Source organism: Trichosurus vulpecula, chromosome 1 (genome assembly GCF_011100635.1).
Source record: "Trichosurus vulpecula isolate mTriVul1 chromosome 1, mTriVul1.pri, whole genome shotgun sequence".
NCBI classification, from domain to species: Eukaryota; Metazoa; Chordata; class Mammalia; order Diprotodontia; family Phalangeridae; genus Trichosurus; species Trichosurus vulpecula.
Window position 1 is genome coordinate 547,077,189 of NC_050573.1, and position 20,514 is coordinate 547,097,702.

The following is a 20,514-nucleotide window of genomic DNA, read 5'->3' on the forward strand; positions in this document are numbered from 1 at the left end:
AATTGTGCCCTTCCTCCTGCTAATATCTACCAATTTCTTTATAGACTGTATCCCCCAATAGAATAGGAGCTCCTTAATAGCAGGGACTAGTTTCCATTTGGTCTTTGTGCCCCCAGGGCCTCATGCAGTACCTTGGTAGGAAATTAAGGTTTATTGAAATTAATTCTGCCTGTCCATGCGCTCTCACTCCATTCTTCAATGGAATGCCAATACAAGGCGCTGAGGAGTGGAATAAACTTAATAAATAAAGTTACTTTCTCTGGGAAACCACAATGACTTGACCGGAAGGAGCATTTGAATATTTGAAAATCACAGGCAAATGAACTTTTGAAGCTCAATGTCAAACTAACAATAAAACAGCCACTTACTGGTTTCAGGTCCCTATGAGCATAACCCTGACTATGTACATAAGCAACAGCTGACACAATCTGACGGAAGAAGATGCGCGTTTCTTCCTCTGAGAGACGATCCTTGGCAATTATATAATCAAACAGCTCTCCTCCAGGGCAATACTGCAACAAGAACACAACATTGTGTATATAGTCAGTGCTTTCTCTCTAAGGAACACAGAACAATTTACAGATGTTCTCCTTTTTCCCCCTTTATGAGTATTTTTAAATGTTCTATCTTTAATCCAATCAACAATCAAACACATTTCAACATGGGAAGGAAAAGAAAGAGGACAGTTAAAAGAAACTTTCTACCACATACAGAGCTTACATTTGTGTGTACATGTGTATACATACACAAACATTGGTGTGTATGTTGTGTATACAGACATGTACGTAGATGTAGACATATACAGATATACGCACAATGTGTGTCTATGTACATATGTATATGAGAGTTTATGTTGGTAGTAACAAACTGTTTGACCTCATCTGTGCCTCTACTCCCATCCCTCTGTGAAACTTTTAAAATGCTTTATTGATTTTTTTTCCCCACATCTATCATTGCCCACCAAGTAATCTCTTTCCTGTCTTGACAACAGATGCCCTCCTTGATAACAAATTTGTATAGACAAGCAAAACAAATCAAGTCCTGGCTACGTATGACAATGCATGTCTGTTTCTGTACCTCTAGGCCCAGAGCTCTTGACTTTGTGTAGGTCATTCAACCCCTTGGCAGTCTGGGGAAGCCTTCTTAAAATGTTTTTATATGCATAAAACAAAATCAGAGGATTACAAAGGAAACCAACTATACAGAAATAGTTATCAAAATATTTTTTAAAAACAAGTTCACAGACCCCAGGAGAAGAACCCCTGCCTTAATCCATTACCTCTCTACCGAACAATGAAAGATATGCTTTGACACCAGTCTTTTAAAGACATTACTTTATATTCTCACACAAGTTTTTATTTTTGCTTTTCGGTTGTGTTGGTTTATCAAAAAAAAGTAATCACCTCAAATTTACAGAAGTGGAATTGAGGATGTCCCTACCCAAGGTCTTGGATCTGAATTGTTTAACTACAATTAAGTGTTTTAAATAAATATATTCAAGCATATATGGCTATACCAGCAAAGTCAATAGTCCCTACCCTCTAGGGGTTTAGTCATCCAGAATAAAAGAACATTGATACTAAAAGAGAGAAGAGAGATGTCTAATTCAACTCCACTATTTTACAGGTGAAGAAACCAAAAGCAAAGGAGTGAAATAATGTGCCCAAGGTGGCATGATCAGCTGGTAGCAGCCCCCACACTAAGGTCTTCACAAAGTCTTCTCTATCCATCTGGGGGGAAGGGAATAAGTACTTATAAAGCACCTGCCCCTCGCCAAGCACTTTACAAATATTGGCTCATTTGATCTTCACTCTGCCAGGTAGGTGCTATTATTATCCCCATCTTATAGTTAATAAAGTGAAGCAAAGAGAGATTAAGTGACTTGTTCAGGGTCACACAGCCAGTTGGTGCCTGAGGCTGCATTTGAACTCAGATCTTCTTGATTTCAGGACCAGTGCTTAATCCACTCAACCCCCTAGTGGCCTCACCTTGTCATTCATTCAAAAACCACAAGTACCTTTGGTGTGCAGGGCAGTGCGCCAGGTGCTAGGGGGGATACAAAGCTCAGATAAGCCATAGTCCCTGCCTTCACAGAGCTTATAAGTAGGGGGACAAAAATACACAGAAAACTACTATTTATATATTATAATTTTCTGTATATTTTTGTTAACTGCAATAACTCACATTTGTACTCCTTCCTATCCTTATAGTTCTTTAGAATTTACAGCACTCTTTTCACAACAACACTGGAAACTATATTACACCCTGGCTCAAAACCTCTGCATTCTCCCTCAGTCCCCAGGCTGGACCAGTTGCCAAATCCTATGATTTCTTCTAAGACCATGCCTCCCCCATCTGTCTCCTCTCCACTGGCACTGCCACCGTCTCTGCCTTGAACCATCTCCACCATTTCTCACTGGTCTTAGTGCCTCTAGTCTCTTGCATCCATCCTTCAGAGTTGCCAAAATAATCTCACCAAGCACAGCAAGTCTTGAAAACATCACTCTTCTGCTCAAAAGCCTTCCACAGTTCCCTCCTACCTCTGAAATAAGATACAAACTTTTCAGCCTGACATTTATGGCCCTCACAATTTGCTCCGAGCAAATCATGTCAGACTGTCAGACTCAATTTCACCATGTTCCCCTTTTCACACTCTGATTTCCAGTCAAAGGGGAATCGTCACTGTTCCCCAAATGCATGCTGTATTCCAGTTTATAAATGCACAAAGGTTATCCTCAATGCCTGGAACTCAAACCCCCCCCCACATTTAAGAATCTTTACCTTTATTCAAGGCTTGGTGTAGGCACAACAACCTGTGAACCTTTCCCTGATAAGCCTTCATCTCCCCAAATACAATCTCCAGGTGGAAGAATTCTCTGTCCTCAAACTTTCATAGAAAATTCTGTTGATCTCTTTCACTCCTAATCTTCTACCACTGTTATATTTACACTAAGAGTGTCTAGGGCTGGCACTGTGATTTTTTTCACCTTTACATGCCTAGAATAGGGCTGTCCAAAATGCTGCCCGCAGTGCAATTTATGCGGTCTGCCTACAAGCATTGAAATTTACATAATGCTTTAGTAAACGAAGCCAAGCTACCACAGAGCTCTCACTAGAATGGCAAATCAAAATATACTGTCTATTGTTGCAATAAAAATCTAAGGTTGGACAGCCCTGGCCTAGAGATTGGCATAGTGCCTTGTGTGCTGACAGACACTTAGTAAACATTCGTTAAGTGAAAGCACATTAGAAAGGTGAGCAAAAGTAAGGCCCAAGAAGCCATGGCTCAATGATGGCTTCACGGAGGAGACAGTGTGGTACTTGTGCTCAAAGGAGAGATGAGAATGTAGCAGGTAGTAAAGGGAGGAGAGGGCACAGAAGTAGCAGGAGCAGAGAACAGAGCCCATGTCACATTCAGCAGACAGAGAGGGTCTGTGGCTGGCGCACAGAGTACACGCAGCAGGACACAACCTCCTCCAGCAAGGGAAGGCCCTGAAGTCTGTCAAAAAAGCTTCAACTTTACTTGGTGGGGCAACAGGCTCATTGAATCTTTTTTTTATCAAAAGGTCTTGAATTTAGAACTGAAAAGAACCTCAGATATCACCTAATCTAATCCCTTCACTTCGCCAAGGAGGAAACCAAGGCCTGAAAAGAGAAGTTAATGCTCAAAGTCATACAGGTAACAAGAGCGCAAACTAGATCTATGTGTGCAAGAGACAAATCTGTAGGAAAAGAGGGTTAGAGGTGTTAAAACACTGGGGTAAGAGGACCTGTTGTTATAAGGTTACTAGTACAACAAAACAGGAAGGGGCTAATGAGGTATGAACACAACAGCAGTGCAAAAAGGGGAGGCCACAGAAGTAAGAAATGCCAGGAACACAAAAGCACGGGGTTTGATAAGGGAATGAATATGAGAGATGAAGGAAAAGTAAAAAGTCAAGTACATGAATTATGGTAGCAGTGACACAAAACAGTTAAGTCAAGAAAATAAAGAAATTTCAGGGCAAAGACGACAAGCTTGGTTTTGGACAGGTTGAGTCTGAGATGCTAGCAGGACATTTAGGAACAAGAAGCTGGGAGGGCATAAAACAGTGCAGTAGAGAGAGTGACAGATTTAGGGTCAGATGAGCTAAATTCACATCCTCACCCTCCACAACTGGAGTCATATCCCTTTACCTCTCAGGGCCAGTATCTACAAAATAAGGGAGTTGGGCCAGATTACCTGTAAGACTTCTACCCACTCTCAATCTATAATGCTACATGGACATACAGGTCAGAAGAGAGATCAGAGTGTAAAGCCAGGAGAGGAAATAAGATTGCCAATGAGGGAAAAACACAATCAAAAGAAAAGAGAGCCTAGGATAAAATGAGAAAATGCAAAAATCACTCCCATGTAATACTGTGTCCCTGACATCTCAGACTGGTTGCCCTACTGCTGAATCAAAATAAACATGAAAATATAGAGCAGCTTCTGCTTTCATAATGGGCAATTCTATTTTGAAAAAATAGCAATCAAGAAATCTTAGAGGCATATTTGACTCATCACTATTCCTTGCTGCCCACATTCTCAATCTCAAGCTAGAGCTGCTGCACCTTCATAGTATTTCCCATATTTGTACTCCTTCCTATCCTTATTAACAGAGCCTTAGTCCAGACCCTTGCTTATTTTTTACCTAGATTATTATAGCCCTTTGGCTTACATAATCTTGGAACTGGAAAGGACCCCAAAAGTCTTCTAGTCCAACCCCCACCTGTAGCATGAGTCTTCTTAATCCTATCCAATTCATTTATTCTCACTGCCGCTGTCCACAGCTATCTTTTTCACCCATTCGTTGCTAGACCATCACCATCCTCTTTAACATCCTCAAAGTGTCCTAGTGTCATACTATAAATCAGTTCAATCATCTTGCTCTGGATTTCAAGTCTCCATAGCAGGGCTATCTCCAGTCATCCTGATCTATAGCTGGCTACTAGACCCAGATGGCTCCGGAGGAGAAAGTGAGGCTGGTGACTTTGCACATCCCGCCCTCACTTAAAACCAAATGACTTGCAAGTCACGGCATCTCCTTCCTGACTATTTGAGAACGAAGGACAAACAACAGGAAACACAAACAATTCTCCAAAACAAAGTACACCAGGATTATCTTCAACAGTCCCATTCTGTTTCTGGGGGCCCGACTCAGACACATCTGCTTCAAGTCTTCTTCAATTAATCAGGTACAATGTGCTGAGCCATGTTACATGGTTGAAATACCCTAGCCCAGCAATCTGCTTAGCTATCTCACTATTCAAGCATCTTCTGAAGTTACCCATTATCCCTTAGGGCTTCCAAATTCATCACGGAGGTATCTTCCTCTAGCAATATGAACCATAAACAGAGAACTTCCCCAGTCAGCCTCTCTATGCTCTGCTCCTACACACCCCACTCAACTCCAACTTGCATCCCTAGTATCTATATGGGTGTCTGTGTCTTCACTTGTTTTCATTCTATTGTCTCCAAGCCCTTTATCCTTTGTCATTAATGTTCCAAGCTAAACTCTTACTATGCAGGGTCAAGGGAACTATCTTGGGATAGGTCAAAGCACAGAACCACAGCAAGGACTTAAATACTTTGACAACAGAGACACATCACTGAAACTGAACATGTGATGCATATTCATAGTGAATATACACTTTCAACATGCAGTATTTTAAATTTTGCAAATGAATTGTATGTACATCTTATTTAGCAAATATGTTTGAGTTCTGAAAACATACTAACCTCCATAACCATAAATATTTTGCTGTCAGTCTCAAGTACATGGTAAAGACGACAAATATGTTGATGACTTAGGTTCTTCATAGCATCAATCTCTGTTTTCACACGAGGCAAATCATTCTGCAACAAAAATTACAATGCTAAAGCAATCTGAAGCATATTACAAAACATCTGTATCATGACAATGATGGTTTACAGGCTTTTTAGGAGGGACAGAGAACATTTAGTCACCTTTAAATAGTGAATGAATATTATGTTCTCTATGTTTCTAAAGAGTCTTATTTTCTAATCTACAGGTGAGAGCAGTAGTGCCAAACTCAAATAGAAACAGATCCCTGGAGGCTGCATATTGACCAAGACAACCACAAATTAATATCATGTATGTTGTAGTGCATTTTTATTTACTTTGTTAAACATTTCCCAATTACACTTTAATCTGGTTCCAACTGGCACTCTGGAGTTTTGCAGGCTTATGAGACTGGCACCTCTGGCCTAAAGAATATGTAGGTTTATACAAAACTTCAAAAGAAAATCAGTAATGAGTTTATATGGTTGGGGAAGGTGAAGAAGAAAAGAAGAGATTCTATCTGCTCCTTCCCTCCTGGTCCAGGTCATAAACAATAGCACTACACAGACATAAAGTACATCAGGGCTGTCCAAAATGCAGCCTGCCTACAAGCATAGAAATTTACATAAATGCTTTAGTAAACAAAGCTGCTCTCACTAAAATGGCAAATCAAAATATATTGTCTATTGCTTCAATAAAAACCTAAGGTTGGACAGCCCTGAAATACATGGCACAGTCCTACACAATCACTAACAAATTTGTTATTTTTGTTTTATAAGTATCTTCTTCAAACATAGTTCTTGTCTGTAGGAAACCCATTTACATGTTCTTATTCCATTACAGGCCAAGAAACTGGGAGCTGAATGGAAGGAAGGTCTTGTATCCTTCAGGACTTCTGAGGAAAGTCCATTTGTGTTCCTCCTACAGATGAAAATTCTCAAGCAAAGTGTTTATACTTAGACTTAAAGCAAGCAAAAAGAAATTTCAACTGAAGTATAAATCACATTTTTAATTCAACAGTTTTTGGTTGAACAATTTTCAAGCTTCTAAGTTAAATCAAACTTTTCAGTATCAGAACTTTATGAAAACAGAGCTTATAAACACAAATAGATAGATGCATTCAAATACTCTAGGCACAAAAAATATTACTAGAGAGAGTAAAAGCCCAACATTTACAACTAAGTTCACAAGACAATCTTGTCCCCCAACCCTGGAATAAGAAGTTCTCTGAGTTTCAAAAAAAGTCTTCCAAACCTCCTCCAATAAACACTCATACTTTGGAAAGAGTCAAAGAAATACCCAGACCATCCTTCAGAACGTTGAATATAAGCCTCGTCTGATACACTTGATCCTTCCATCCCAACTATCATCTCAAATGTCTTCTGCCCTCTGGGGTTAAACTCCTTGAGAAAATCATCTGTAGTAAGTGCCTACACTCCATCTCCTCTCACTGTCTTCGTAATACTTTATAATCTGGTTTCTGACTTCATTATTCCACCAAAACTGCTCTCTCCAAAGTCACCAATCTTTACTGCCAAATCCAAATGGCCTTTTCTCAATCCTCATCCTTCTTGACGTCCATGTAGCCTCTGACACAGTCCATCACTCTCTTCTCCTTGATACTCTCTTCTCTTTAGGTTTTTAGGAAACTACCCTCTTCCAGTTCTCCTCTGACCTATTTGAGTGTTCCTTCTCACTCTCCTTTGCTGGATCTTCATCCAAGTCAAGCCTGCTAACTATGGGTTAGCCCACAGAACTCTAACCTACACCCTCTTTTTTCTTCTCCCTCCATACTCCTTCACATGGGTTTAATTATCTTTATGCTGATAATTCTCAAATCTACTTATCCAGACTTAACCTCTTTGCTGACCTCCAGTCTCTTATTTCTAAGTACCTATTAGACATCTCTAACTGGATGTCCTGTGGGCACCTTAAAATCAATAGACTGCAAACTGAGCTCATTCTCCCTTGCATCCTCAACCCTTCCAAGTTTCTCTATTACTGTTGAGAGCACCACCATTCTCCTGGTCCCACCTAGGTGTCATCCTCAACTCCTCTCTGTCTCTCTTCCCCCATATTCAATCTGTTGCTGAAGCCCGTTGATTCACCTTTGTAACTTCTCTCCAATATGCCCCTTCACTCTTCTGATAATGGCTAGTGCAGGCCCCCATGTCCTCATACCTGAGCTACTACAATAGCCTGCTGGGTCACCAGCCACAAAGCTCTCCCTTACTGCAGTCTATACTCCATTTAGCCACCGAAATGATAAAGCACAAGTATGACCGTGATACCCCCTACTCGATAAATTCCAGTGTCTCCCTATCACCCACAAGATCATATACAAAATCTTGTGTTTGCAAATCAAAGCTTTTCATACCCTTCCCCCTACCCTCTTCACCATTCCAGTCTTGTTACACCAGCCACTCCATCCAAGTACTCTTCCATCTACTGATACTGTTTTCCTTGCTGGTCCTCAAACAAGACACTCCATCTCAGCTCCAGGGATTTTCTCTGGCTGTCCTCCCGGCCTGGAATGCTCTCCCTCCTCATCTCTGCCTCCTGACTTCCCTGGCTTCCTTCAAGTCCCAGATAAATCCCAGCTGGGTAGCACAGTAGATATGGGACTGGAGTGAGGAAGACCTGAGTTCAAATCCAGCCTCAGACATTTACTAGCTGTGTGGTCCTGGGCAAGACACTTACCCTCTATTTGTCTCAGTTACCTCAACTGTATAGAGATAACAACAGCATCTACATTGCAGGGCTGTTGTGATGATCGAATGAGATATTTGTAAAAAGCACTTAGTACAGTGCCTGGCACATAGCAAATACTTCATAAATGCTTCTTAACTGACTGACTGACAGTGAGCAGTAGAAGCAACAGCTATTGCTTGCACCACAGCCATCGCTTCACAGGTAAACAGACTTCACAGAATCTTAGAGCTGAAAGGGGCCCTAGAGATTATCTAATCTAAACCCTTCGTTTTACAAATGTGGAAGCCAAGATACAAAGAAGTAAAGAACAAGATTAGACAGGAAGTTGAAGACTAAGGAATCAGAACACAAACAATCCCAAGGCTCCTGGACTCTCATGATCTTCCACTATCCCAGCATTCACTACACCAGGGACCACTGGGAAGGATTCTCCCTTAAAGAAAGCATTTATAAGATCTGTCTCCCACCAATACCCCTTTCTCCCATCCTACCAAAAAAAAAAAAGGCTCCTTTTTTATTTGAAGAGGGAAAAGAGCTTCTATCCATCATCAACCAAGCCCAAGAACACTACCCCTGTGGATACTCCCAGTATTTCCAAAAATCATTCTCTACTCCAATTCAGCTTTTGAACCCTACGCTGAAGAGCATTAACTCTTCTGCTAGCAAAGTGTGTAACAGGCCTTCGGAAACTGGGGCTACCAGCTGGAATTTCTAACCAACTCAATGTACACTCAGTGGAATATGGATATGTCTCCTAAAAAGAAGGCTAGCTGTTAGAGGACTAATTCAAGAGGGTTGAATGAACTTGTAGAAAATGTAGGAGGATCTGGGAGACTTCTTAAAAATGTAAGGAATTAAAACGTGTTAGCAAATAGAACCATATATACAGTAGCAAAGAAAGACTAAATGGAACTGGAGCATCAATTTAGAAAAACAGCCAAGCAAGAGATGTTAACTGATTTCAAAACAAGGTCATTATGCTCTGATTGGTGTTGTACAGAACTATATCTGAAAAGAACTGGCTTATAAAAGCATCTCCATTGCCCCAATGTACCTTATATATAACTGTCTCTGTAGTTTCTCGTAACCCAGATTAACAATTTAGGGGAGAAATCATAAATTGGGCCAAAATACAACCTTATGGAAATGAGTACATCTCAAGGAGCTTCAGTCAAAGAATTAGAGCCTTGTGCTCTATCATGAAAGAAATGATTTAAAACACTGTCCTGGAATAATTTTCCACACTTAAGTGCTTTAAGTATCATAAAATGACCCAGTATGTATTATAGCCAGTTTGTAAACAGGATCCTGTCCAAGTCCATGGTAAAATAAGAAAGTCAAACTCTGGGCTTCTGTTCTAAAACTCACATACCTCTAGTTCATTTTGGCATTTGAGTAAGCCTATTTTCATTAAAGTGTAATTTCATGAAATACACATTAATAGAGTAAAATATTCCATTTTAGTTGAAATGGAAAAAAACATCAATAGCTCATAGTTTTAGCGCCATCTTGTCACTTCCACTCCACCGTAACGGTCAAGTTAAGAAGAAGCAAAATGCACAGGCTGAAAGGCAGGTGGAGAAAGATGAGACAGAGGCCCGACAAACCTCTGACCGCAAAAGCCACAAGAATAGGGTTATGGAATGCCAGATCCCTGGGCACAAGCGGCTGCAACTTTTAGGAGATATCACCCTACGGAAGACTGTACCAGCTCCCACCTTATTCAGAATTCTTATTTCTACCATCTGCTGTAGGATTCTTACCATCATTTGACAAATGATTTGCTTTCTGACAGTTTTATGCCGTAGACCCTCAGCATTCTAGATTGATTATTTTCTTCATTGCACCTTAATAACAAATCATTTCTACTTTTTTGGTGGAAAAAAAATACATCAATATCACTCTGCCGTCTCACACTAAAATAGTCACGCTGCAGCACTCTTAGAGTCTTGCAAGATTCAAGATGAAAAAAACGTGTGGTTACAAGAAGTATTCTTCTCAGTGTCAAGACTTTCTTGTAACAAATAGTCTCTTTCAAGCCTTCAAACACTATCATATAGTACAAATGCACTTCCCATTTCTATCTCCACATCTCTCAATCTGACTCTTTTTTTCTACTCCCCAAGCTACCGACTTAGTTCAGGTCCTCATAAGAGGTTATGACTCCCCTAAATGACTGCAATGACCTTCTAATTCATCTTCCTGCCTCTTTTCACTCCAGGCCATCCTACACGCTGCTGCCACAGCGATTTTCCTTAAATGCAGACCTAACTGTGTCAATTACCTACTCAATAAACTGCAAGGGTTCCCTATTGCCTCTAGGATAAAAATATAAATTTCTTTGTTGAGTTTATACAGCCCTTCACAACCTGGCCCTAATATATTACCACTTCAATATACATTTCTCCTCCTCCAACATTATACAATCCAGCCAAACTAAAAGACTGTTCCGCAAACACATTACTACTCCATCTCTCACTGCCACACTCTTCCACTGATTGTCTCCCACGCCTATATAATGACCTCCCTCCTCACCTCTTCCTCAAAAAGTCCCTCTCTTCCTTCAAACAACTCAAGCACAACTTTAAATGCCACCTTTTACATGGGCTTTCCTGATTGCCTCAACTGCTAGTACCCTCCCTCCAAACTACCTTACAAAAATATTTTGTAATTATTTCCATATTTCCATGTATAGTTACATACGTATTTCAATCTTCCTCATTAGAATACAAGCTATTCAAGAGTAGGGATTGGCTCATTGTTTCTTTCTTTGTATCTGAATCCTTACAATCTTGCACGCCACCTGTTCATAAGGTACTTAACAAACGCTTCTTGATTGACTGATTGCAGTAGTGGGCTGCAACAATGCTTTTACCCTCATTTTACCAGGGTAAAATATATTCAGCTAAATGAAATGTTTTATTTCCCACAATAAACTAAATCCTAATGAACTCATGAACTTGTCCTATGAAACACATAAATAATTTGGCAACAATTAAGGCAGTCAAAGAAACTGTCAAAAACATGCTCAGAAAATCAGAAACTAGACTGAGCTAAGTGGCTGGACAAATGGATTATATAGAGCTCATACACGCATCCTTACTTACCCTGTTGTCAAATTGGTGGACCAAGGCAACCCCTGCCTCCTCTAAAGTAACAGTTAATGTCATAAATCCCTACATGATGAGCTCTAAAAATCAGATTTTGATTTATGAGGTTGATTACATATTAAATTTGAAAACAAAAACAAACAAAAAACACTTACCCCTAGAGTGTTCTTGTCCATGATTTTTATTGCTACTTTTTCTCCAGTGAGAATATGACGGGCAAGCTTAACCTTTGCAAAGCCACCTGAGTTTAAGAAAAAATAACATTTCAAAATAAACATATTTAGAAAGGGATTAGGTAAATATAATCTCCAAAATTAAGGGCTTAGGCAACAGCCAAGTCATTTTCCAATGACTTGGATGTTTCTACCTTTTCCCATTATATCCTGATTTTTTCTTCACATTTGGTTGCATACTGGGTACTATCTTAAACCCTTCTTCATTTACAAAAAAAAATTAGTGGACTGTGTTTTTCAAGGTAGTACATAGAACTCATTTTAGAGAAAACTGCTCTATAGCTAATGCTGCAGAAGTATATTTTTTACATATAGAAAAGGATACTTCTATGTGTGTATATAAACACATATATGTTTTATTAAACCAACTGCAGAAATAAACAAAACTGAACATTGTGTAGTTATAATGACCAAGCTTGGTCCCAGATAAGAGATAAGAATATGGATCTCATTCCCTTCTTTGAAGAGGCAGAAGACTATAGAAGTGAAAAACTGCATGTGCTGTCAGACTTCATTAATCCATCCGTTAGTTTTGCTGAACTGCTTTTCTTCTCTGTTTTATTCTTTATTACAAAAGATAGTGAAAACATACAATTGGAAATGAAAATGATATAAACCCAAAAGAAATCAATAAAAATTTATTAAAAGTGGGGGGAGTTTGTGAATAATCTGCCAGTGACAAAAGAGTAATACAACACTTTCAACATCAATCTACCTTTTAATAAAGCTGTAAATATAAGCAGCAATCTTTCAAAACACACCAAAAGTCTTATCAATATTTTGTGCAGGACAGTTAAACAAACAAGACAGCTATCTAAATCAGGGAGAGTAGGAAAACCACGAATTTCCCTATTTCCTTACTATTTACAAATAGCCCTAACAAACACTATCTCTAAAGAGGAGAGTTCAAATTCTGCATATACCAAAATTGTATTTTAAATGGTTTCCTATTGTGCCACACTATGCCAAGTAACACACCTTGGTCCTATATTATTTCACTAGTTAAAAATCACTGATAGTAGTCTGACCATTTAGCAGTGAAATAGTGACTGATATTCCTATTGGGAACCTAGAAGAAAAAGATTATATATATATATATTTATATTTATATTTATATTATATATATATATGTGTGTGTGTGTGTATGTGTGTGTGTGTGTGTGTGTGTATAGTAGTCTGACCATTTAGTAGTGAAATAGTGACTGATATTCTCATTGGGAACCTAGAAGAAAAAGATTATATATGTGTGTGTGTATATATATATGTGTGTGTGTGTGTGTGTGTGTATAGATATATATAGATATATATATATATAATGTCCCTCAGCGATTTTTCCACCAGACTCACACCAAGTTGCACAAATAATAATCTATACAAGCAGAGAATGTAGCCATTTCATTCTATCTCCTGGGATCCCCCATCATGCAATCTCTTATCAACTACAAGATTTTCAGGGACCTGATACATATTCAAATACTTGCAGCTGATTACTATTGCTACCAGAGATGTCATCAAAGTAATAGTTGAGTATTCAGCAGGCTGAAAATATTCCTGCCCTTCTACAAAAAATTTCCATTTGGGAAATAATCTATAGACTCAAACTTGCTAAAAAGCATTGTTCAGTGAAGGCTACTTGAAACAATGTAAGAATAGATACTGCCCCCTACCCCCAACACAAAATTTAGCTCTAGCAATTCACTATATTTATTAAATCAGAATTAAGATTGCTATTCCACTTAAAGCATGAAAATTAAGACTTATGAGAAATTATGGATTAAAATTACAATGTGTTATATATAATCAGAGAAGTGAGTGTGACAATGATTATAGAATCAAAAAGCGATTACTCATATTCTTAAGACAGATACTATGGAACAGAACGAAATTAAATTAACTCTACTGAATAGAACCTCACTGTGCACAAACATAAGGATTTAAGTTACAAAACAGTGTAGAAAGTAGCAAGGATGCATGGATGCCACCAAGAGCAGCAGTGTAAAAATGGCAAAATGTGAAGAATTAATGGTCAATAAAAGAAAATATTGTACAATATTGGGCTTGTCTGAGAAACAATCAGAGTGTGTGGGTCAAAAGACCACTGGCTCAAGTAAAAAAAACGGAGGTATCTGCCGTTTCTCAAGGCAGAAAAAAAACAGTTTTATTTGATCAAGTCTCGAGAATTGGGCATCTCTCACTACCAGGGTGGAGACAGCAGTGAAAAGAGGCAAGGAGAGGAAGGCAAGCAGGGAGATATATACCCTTGTACAAACAATTCTAAGAAATCCCACCCCAGAGACTGGACCCCCATCCCCATTTGAGGAGATGAGTGGCCTCACAATCTAACCAGGAATAAGTTTTTACCCAATACAAGCACAGAAACTACAGAATTACCTTATAGAGAAACTTTAATGCTAAGATGGCCACTTGTAAGTAGGCTAGGGGAGGGGGAGAGGGGAATATCGTCTGGTTTCCCCGAAATCATGATTTACAGGAAAACGAAACTTAGGCCTGGTGAGGTTCACATCCTAACTAAATTTGTACTATCTCTATTTGAATGTTGCCTTGCATGGAGTTATTCATAGGGAAGCTTTCACAATCTTGTATTCCATTCACAGCTGAGGCAATATCTATAAATCTAAAGAAGGAGGGGTAGAAAGACATTCCTAAAGGCTAAATAATCAGATTCCCACAGACTCAAATTTATCCCATTTCCCTTTTCTCTAAATATTGATTCTCAAACATTTTAGATATAAATACATATATATATATATATATATATATATATATATATATATATATATATACATACATACATACATATACATATACATATACCCTGTGAAGCCTTCACACTTTATTCTCTCACTACCTGGCACAAGAGCATCTGTCAAAGTGTCAAGATCCAGGTACTCCAGGATCCACCATGACCATCCTGGGCAGTGAACAAGCTTAATTTACAAGATGATTAGGCAAACACACAAACATACATAACTCGTGCTGTCTAGAAATTAAAATATATAAGGACCAACCTAAATTTTTGAAGTGTTCCATCAAAACTAAGATTGAAATAAGGCTGTCAAATGAATGTCCTCACTTCATTACGGGTTGGCCACTCTAATCAACAGGTAATTCATGGGTGTGCATAAGCACAGATATGGCCAAGTAGTTGAAAATCTGTGATTGATTAAAATCTTAAAAAAATCAGGACTCCATCTAGCAGCGTTCATCCTATTATCTCCTTCTTTTGGTCTCATGGAGTACATGTAGTAGCGCTGACTGCTAAACGAGATTGTTTATTTTACAGAGTGACAAATGTTATGAATCAGCAAGAACTCATAAGATGGAAATTCAAATAGTCATTAGTCTTCCTGCCACCAAAAAAAAAAAAAAAGGAAGGTTTACCTGTACCAATAGTTTCATATAATTCATAATATTTGAGAAGTTCATCATAGTCTCCCACAGCCATGGTGAAAACTTGTTTCAAGGCACCAAAAAATATTAAAAAAGCACACAATCTGTTGGATAGAAATAACAAAAAGCATTATAACCTAGTATTAAAAATTAAGCATGATCTAAATCATTGATAGGAACTTTTAAATCTGACGGATCTTAAAGATCAGAAATATCCTGTTTTCTCAATGCCTGCAATAATCCTTTACACATATTAGATATTCAACAAATGTCTGATGATCTAATCACAGCTACCTATGATGAAATCAGTCCTCTGACCAGCATCAGCAATACATACATATGGTTAGTACAAATACATATAAGTCAATGTCCAGTTGTAGAGTTGATCATGAAACTAGAACATTCAGGCCCAGAGCTTCTCTTCTTCTTACTGAACCTACCTTTTGGTCATTTCCACTCAGCATCTCCAGGTGAGTTGAGAAAATAAAAGGAGGTGAAAGGTTAGTTTTGTTTCTTGCTTCCCCTAGCTCATAATGGGGAAAGGGACAGCCAAAATGAAAACTAAGTTAAGATTCTGGGTTAAGATGCAACTGTTTGATTATCTATGGAATTTAACCACATTTCCCCTCTAAGAAAATAGAGAAAAACAAGTTATTTATAGTAACCTGCTTCTTTAACAAGATAAATCTTGCTATCACATTGCCTCTAGATAAATATCTATCATGCACAATAAACCACCATAATATAAGATGCCTGGCAGAATTCCAAATTGCATTCCTGGATTCCTGGATGTGTTTTGTAACAGTTTGAAGTAGATTCTAGTCCTGGCTCTGCCAACTTCTTAGTCATATGAGCATGGCCAAGTAATTTATTAACTTCTCTTGGTCTCAGTTTTCTCATGATGATCAAGTTAACTTTCCAGCTTCAAAATCCTATTAAAAAATCATTTCCAATATGGCATATGTGCATGCATGAGCCTTTGTTGGCAGTGAAAGGGAAGAATGATGCAAGAACAGAGCAAAAGAGCACAAGGTAAGTTCATACAAAATCAGAAGGCTTGAAGGAGGCTATAAGATTAGAGACAGACAGCTAGAATTAACAAAGCATATGAGACTGTGTGAGGGGCAGGAAGGGAGGAGGAAGCTAGGGAGTAGGTACGATGCTCTAAAACAGTCTCTTGCCTACAGAAATAAGTCTATATACAAGACTGAAGCTCAGTAAGTGTAAAGAACGCATCTCACTCTGCATTCCCTTCATGATTCATAGGGCCCTGAATATAGCAGGAGCTCAAAAGTTTGAGGAAATAAAAGAAATCAACCTTTTTCCCTGTACTTCTTGGGCTCCCTTCATTTACAGAAAGACAAATGCCTCCACCTGACTCATTAAAAGCAGCCCAAGTGCCTGCCTAGGCTGCCACAGCCAGAAGAACAGGGAGCTGATACATAACCATCATTGTTGAGGCGTTTCAAACTCTCCGTGACCATGAGTTTTCTTGGCAAAGACGCTTCTTTAACTGGAGTGGTTTGCCATTTCCTTCTCGAGCGCATTTTACAGATGAGGAGCTGAGACAAACAAGGTTAAATGACTTGCCCAGGGTCACACAGCTAGTAAGTGTTTGAGGCCACATTTGAATCCACAAGGATGACTCTTCCTGATTCCAAGCCCAGCATTCTATCCAACTTCGCTTCCTAGCTGTCATACAATCAGGACCCCCACCCCTCAGAGACGACAATGAAAAGACCTGGGATCAAATCCTGGCATTGCCACTTACTGCCTTGGTTGGGTCACTTGACCCCTTTGGGCCTCAGTTTCCTCACCTGTAAAATGAAAGGACCTCAAAAGTCCTTTCCAGCTCTGAACTTAGGAGCTCCAAGGAAACCATTGTTATCCCCATTTTACAGATGACAACAACATCTCAGAGAGACAAAGTTGCTGCAGAAATAAAATTCAAAGTTGTATCGCTACAGGCTGCAGGCACAAGATATTTAATAAATCTCTTAAGGCATCTTTCTGTAAAATACGAAAAAAAAGAGTCTGAGCTGGACAACGGCTCTGTCAATCAGATTTGCAACTGGCTACCCTGTCAAAAGAGTATTACCCAAAAAGAGCATAAAAGGAACTCTCCAGGGATATGCTCTATCCACAGCCATCGACATTTTTACCAAGGGCTCGGACGAGGACGTGTTTATCAGCCAAGTGGATGGCAATTCTTCAGCAGACAGCTAACTGACTTAGTGACAGAGACAATATTGTAAATGATCACTGAGGACTGGAACAATGCCAAAACTAACAAAATGAAATTGGATAGGGGCAAATATAAAGTCCTGTACCTATGTTCAACAGAATCAATCACAAACCTTCAGAATGGGGGATACCTGGCTTAAAAGGAATTTATGTGAAATATTTTAGTGGAGTACAAGCTCAAAAAATACTGAAACAAGGTGATAGGTGACATGCCCACCAAAAATGGTAAATGCACTCTGAGAATTCCTTTAAATGTAGTACAGTGTCCAGAACAAGAGAGGTAAGGACTCCACTATACTATGTCAGACCTCAAGTACTGTGTTCCAATCACTTTTTAAGAAGCCAAAAGCACATCCAAAGGACCGTGACAATAAGGGTGAAGGGAATAAAGACTACATCACACGAGGAACCAAGATTATTTAGCCTGGACAAATAAGACTAACAAGAAACAACCACTGACTTCAAATAACTGCAAAGTGCTTATACGGAAGGAAAAAAGTCTGTTCCTACTTGCTCCAGCAGGCAGAAGTAGGAGTGATAAGTACAAAGGAGATTTGTAAAAGAAGAGTTTCCTAAAAAACACTTTTGTCATAGGATTCAGAGCTAGAATGGCCCTTGGAGATCAACTAGTTAAATTCCCTTATCCACAACCGTTTCTCAGAACATGTTTAAAGCCAAGCTGACTAGGCAACTTCTAAGGATACATGAATCTGAGGGGCAGAATGGGGCCTAGAACCCAGTCTCCTTTCTTACAGGAGTGTTTCCCTTTCAGCTATCACGTTAAAGGTTGCTCTGAGAGGATTCTTCTTGGTTAGGCCTGGAATCAGGAAAAGTTGAGTTAAACTCCAGCTTCAGATGCTTCCTTGAAGTGTGACCCTGGGCAAGTCACTTAACTTTCATCTGCCTCATAAAATGGGGATGATAATAGCACCTACCTCCCAAGGGTGTTGTTATGAAATAATCATTGTAAAATGTTTCATGGTACCTGGCATAGAGTAAGCACTACATAAATGTTAAATATTGCTATTAATATTGTTTTTATCATTACTACTGGCTAAGCAGCTCAGAACATGGTTCAAATTCTGCCTCAGACAGACTTAGAGGTACAATCCGGGACAAGTCACTAAATGTCTCTCGGCTTCCATTTCATCACACATAAAATGGGGATGATTAATATCACATGCTCTGCTTCCCCAGCTGTTGTGAGGATAAAATGGGATAATATTTGGAAAGCACTTAAATCAATACGTATGCTATAAAACATATAAATGCTAGGTATTATTATTAAACATGTAAAAGAGCTTTGCGAAACCTAAGGAACTAGGGGTGGCTAGCTGGCACCAACCCTGGAGTCAGGAGGATCTGAGTTCAAATTTGATCTTAGGGACACTTAATAGCTGTGTGACTCTGGGCAAGCCATTTAACTCAGACTACCTCAAAAAAAAATTTAAGGAATTATGTGAATGCTAGTTATTATTATTAAATAAGAATGCAGCTATGTAATTGCTAGCTATTATTAAATCAGAATGCAAAGCGCTTTGCAAATCTTAAAGCCCTCTAGAAATGCTAGCTATTATTATTAAATCAGATAATATATGTTAAAGCATTCTGCAAACCTTAAAGAACTATATAAGTTTAGTCATTATTATTAAATCAGACATGTATAGTGCTTTGCAAACCTTAAGTTATATAAAAGCCATATATATGCTATAAAATATGTAAATATATAATTACTGAATCGGACAATACGTAAAGCGCTTTGCAAACCATAAAGCTCCCTAGAAACATTAGCTATTACTATTATTATAAATCGGATAACAAAAAGTGTTTTGCAAACCGTAGAGCCCTAAGTAAATGCTGGCAATCATTACTCCGTGCGCCTACAATCTGGCCAAGCCTACAGACAGACAGACAGACCCTCCTCAGCATGCCTCGGGGCTCATACGACCCCTCTTTAGCCCTCTCTCCCCTCCTCACAATAATGCCTCGCTGCCCATACAGTCATAACGGAAGAAAATGCTAATTTTTCACTGGAAGATTAGTGAAAAAAACTTTTTTAATATATTCTTTGCCACCCAAGGAGCCCTTTCCAGCCGAGCCCCGAGGGGCGGAGTGGCCCGGCCGGAGGCAGACAGCTGGCCCCGGGGCCCGGCTCTGCCCGCGGCCCGGCAGGGGGAGGAACCGCTCCGCCGCGGAGTCTCCCTTTCCCGCAGCGTCCCACCAGGACGTCTCCGAGGGCTCCGCGCCCGGCCTCCCGCTCCCATCCCAGCCAGGCCGGGGCGGCCACTCACCCGCGAGGAGGAGCAGAGGGTCTGGACGGGGCTGCGGACAGAACGAGACCAAGCAGCCGAACCGTTGAACCGGACTTGAGGAAGCGAAGCGCAGGAGGGAGGTCCACGCAGCCGGCACCTCCCCGGGGGAGCGTTCAAACCTCCCGGCTCCCTGCCTCGCTTCCGCCCGCCAATAGAATCAAATCCCCAAGACCGGAAGAGGCGTGGTCGGAGAGGGGCGGGGCAAATGGGGCGGAGCTTGTTCTGAAACTGGACTCGACCTCGTGAGAGGTATGGGCTAGAGGCCTTACCTTCACCCCTCTTCAGCGACCCTCCCCGGTGGAAGTTATGCGTGCCAATGACTTCCCTTTCCCGTTCTTTCTTGCGTTGGAGCGGCAGTCTGACCCGAAGGACAGACGCAGCTCCCCATCCCAGGCTCTCCTTTTGTTTCCAAGGGCTTCCCTCACATCAGCCCCCAAAGATTGTCGTAGTCTTAGGGCCGTAGATTTGGAGCTGGAACGCACTAAAAACGGCCCGTCCAACACAATACCCCCATTGTACAGAGGAGAAAATTGACGCCTATAGCGTTTAAGTGGTTTGCCCAAAGTCACAGAGGGAATAAAGAGCAAAACCGGAATTTGAGTTTAGGTTTACCTCCAAACCCAGCGTGCCCTCCAATCAATCGGGTTTTTGATTAACAAGCAAGTTG

General features: G+C 39.9%; 1 protein-coding gene across 1 annotated transcript in view; it reads right to left on the reverse strand.

The window, feature by feature from the left end:
- The window catches only part of MELK (maternal embryonic leucine zipper kinase), a 94,519-nt gene extending 74,614 nt beyond the window's left edge, over positions 1 to 19,905 (reverse strand). Inside the window, exons 1-5 of the mRNA XM_036736301.1 lie at positions 19,827 to 19,905; positions 15,283 to 15,395; positions 11,803 to 11,888; positions 5,762 to 5,878; positions 369 to 512 (exon numbers count right to left, since the gene is read on the reverse strand). Of these exons, the coding sequence (XP_036592196.1) occupies positions 369 to 512; positions 5,762 to 5,878; positions 11,803 to 11,888; positions 15,283 to 15,346 (411 nt within the window). The 5' untranslated portion in view covers positions 15,347 to 15,395; positions 19,827 to 19,905. The remainder of the gene's footprint in view (positions 1 to 368; positions 513 to 5,761; positions 5,879 to 11,802; positions 11,889 to 15,282; positions 15,396 to 19,826) is intronic.
- Positions 19,906 to 20,514: the final 609 nt, after the last annotated feature.